The following is a 1976-nucleotide window of genomic DNA, read 5'->3' on the forward strand; positions in this document are numbered from 1 at the left end:
TGCTGCCTTGCTGCAGGCCTTTGCCACCTTGCGCTGGATGGTGAATTCCAGCAGGCGATGATGATCACTGTTGCCCAGGTGGTCGAGCACCTGCAGCCCCTCACCAGGTCGTCACCTGTGGCCAGCACCAGGTCCAACGAGGCATTTCCCCTGATGGGGTTGTGCGCCTCCTGGGTTAGATAGAGGTCCTGCATTTGGGCTAGGAACCTACATGAGCAGTCAGACCTGGCTGACTGCTCTTCCCAGCAGATGTCTTGAAAATTCAGGTCACCCATGATGGCCACGTTCTTTGACCTAACTACCTCCATGAGCTGACTTCAGAATTCCTGGTCTAGCTCTTTCCCTTGGTTGGGTGGTCTGTAGTAGACCCCCACCATTAAGTCTCTTTCCCCTCAACTGCCTGGTATTCTAACCAAGAGCACTTCAGTGTGCCCCTCCTCTGACTCTGTGCTAGCTGGTGAGGATGTATTCCTCTTTAATATAGAGCGCCACACCCCTGCCTTTCCTCCTGTAGCTCTTGATATTCGCTGCCCAGTCGTGTGTTGGGTCCTACCACATTTCTGTGAGCCCAACTATGTCTGGGTTGGTGTCAGCTAGCAGGAGGGTAAGTTCCTCCTGCTTGTTTCCCATACTACGAGCATTTGTGTAGAGGCATTTGAGACCTCCTGTGGATATGTGCACTGGCCCCCTAATTGCAGCATTGCCCTGGCCCCTGTTGCTTACCTCTGTATATATTTCACTCGTCGGTCTAGGCTGGGCTGTACTTGTGAGTGCTACCTGGTTTAGCGGTCCACGGCTTCCTCCTCCCACATCTTCCCCATCCCCCGACGAGCCTAGTTTAAAGCCTGCCAGAGGAGATCAGCCAACTTAGAAGAGAACACATGCTTACCTTTAGGGGAAAGGTGGAGCCCATCCCACCCAAGCATGTGGGTCATTGTCAAGGAAGCCAAAGCCCGCAAGACACCATTTCCGAAGCTGCCAATTGGTCTCTGCGCTGTACATCTCATGCCATCTTCCATGTCCGCTCACTGGTAGAACAGAAGAGAATACCACCTATCTTCTTCAGCACGGCCCCTAGAGCTTGGTAGTCCACCATCAGGTGATCAGGGCTTCTCCTGGCTGTATCATTAGTGCCCACATGGATTAGGACCATTGGATTCTAGTTCTGTGTTAATAGCAAAGCCTTACAACTTGTTGCAAATAATTGTGAAAATCTAATTTTCTTTAACCATCTGCATAGACCTAAGCTTAGGAACAGATGAAACAGAGGAGGACTTTGGTGTCTGGCAAGTGAAAACTATGGTGGCTATCATTTTCAGCATGCTGTCTGAAACATGCAGTAAGTGAGACTTTTTTCTTGTGGAGTGATTTTTAAGATACTTTCCTTCAAACAAATCAGCAATAGATTTTTCAATACTACTTGAAAAGCCTAAATTATATATTTTTAAGTGATATATTTTGAATTATATATATTCTGAATTTTTTATATATATATATATATATATATATATATTTGCCTTCATCTTTATTACAGGTCACTTATTTACAGACCCTGAAACTGTGAAATACAAGTATGAAACAGGTCCCTGGTGAGTGCATTTACAACTTCTACAACTGATGGTGCAGAAAAAAACTAAGGAGAAGGACATTTTTTTTTTTTTTATGTGTCGCCTTACTGACAGTTTTATTCAGCTCTGGCAGTAGTCGCAAGAGAACAAACCCAAATGTAGACAGGTTGCAACTGAAATTCCAAACAATGTTATCTAGCCCTAGGGTTCAAGTGAAATTGATACCATGTATAAATTCTGGCTGTCCCCCTATATTAGTGTCTGAATAGAGCTGAACCCACTGATTCAGAAAAACATCTAGACACTTTTCCTAGCGTAGATAGTTTCATAGTTTCTAGGGTCGGAAGGGACCTGAGCAGATCATCGAGTCCAACCCCCTGCCATGACAGGAAAGAGTACTGGGCTCAA

General features: G+C 45.8%; 1 protein-coding gene across 6 annotated transcripts in view; it reads left to right on the forward strand.

The window, feature by feature from the left end:
• The window catches only part of ESRP2 (epithelial splicing regulatory protein 2), a 66813-nt gene that overhangs the window by 30264 nt on the left and 34573 nt on the right, over window positions 1-1976 (forward strand). For all 6 annotated transcript variants that reach the window (XM_019535679.1, XM_019535678.1, XM_019535677.1 and 3 more), the window contains 2 exons: window positions 1241-1339; window positions 1535-1589. In XM_019535679.1, the coding sequence (XP_019391224.1) occupies window positions 1241-1339; window positions 1535-1589 (154 nt within the window). The remainder of the gene's footprint in view (window positions 1-1240; window positions 1340-1534; window positions 1590-1976) is intronic.

The sequence above is a fragment of the Crocodylus porosus genome, unplaced genomic scaffold, assembly GCF_001723895.1.
Source record: "Crocodylus porosus isolate Cpor-Errol unplaced genomic scaffold, CroPor_comp1, whole genome shotgun sequence".
NCBI lineage: Eukaryota > Metazoa > Chordata > Crocodylia > Crocodylidae > Crocodylus > Crocodylus porosus.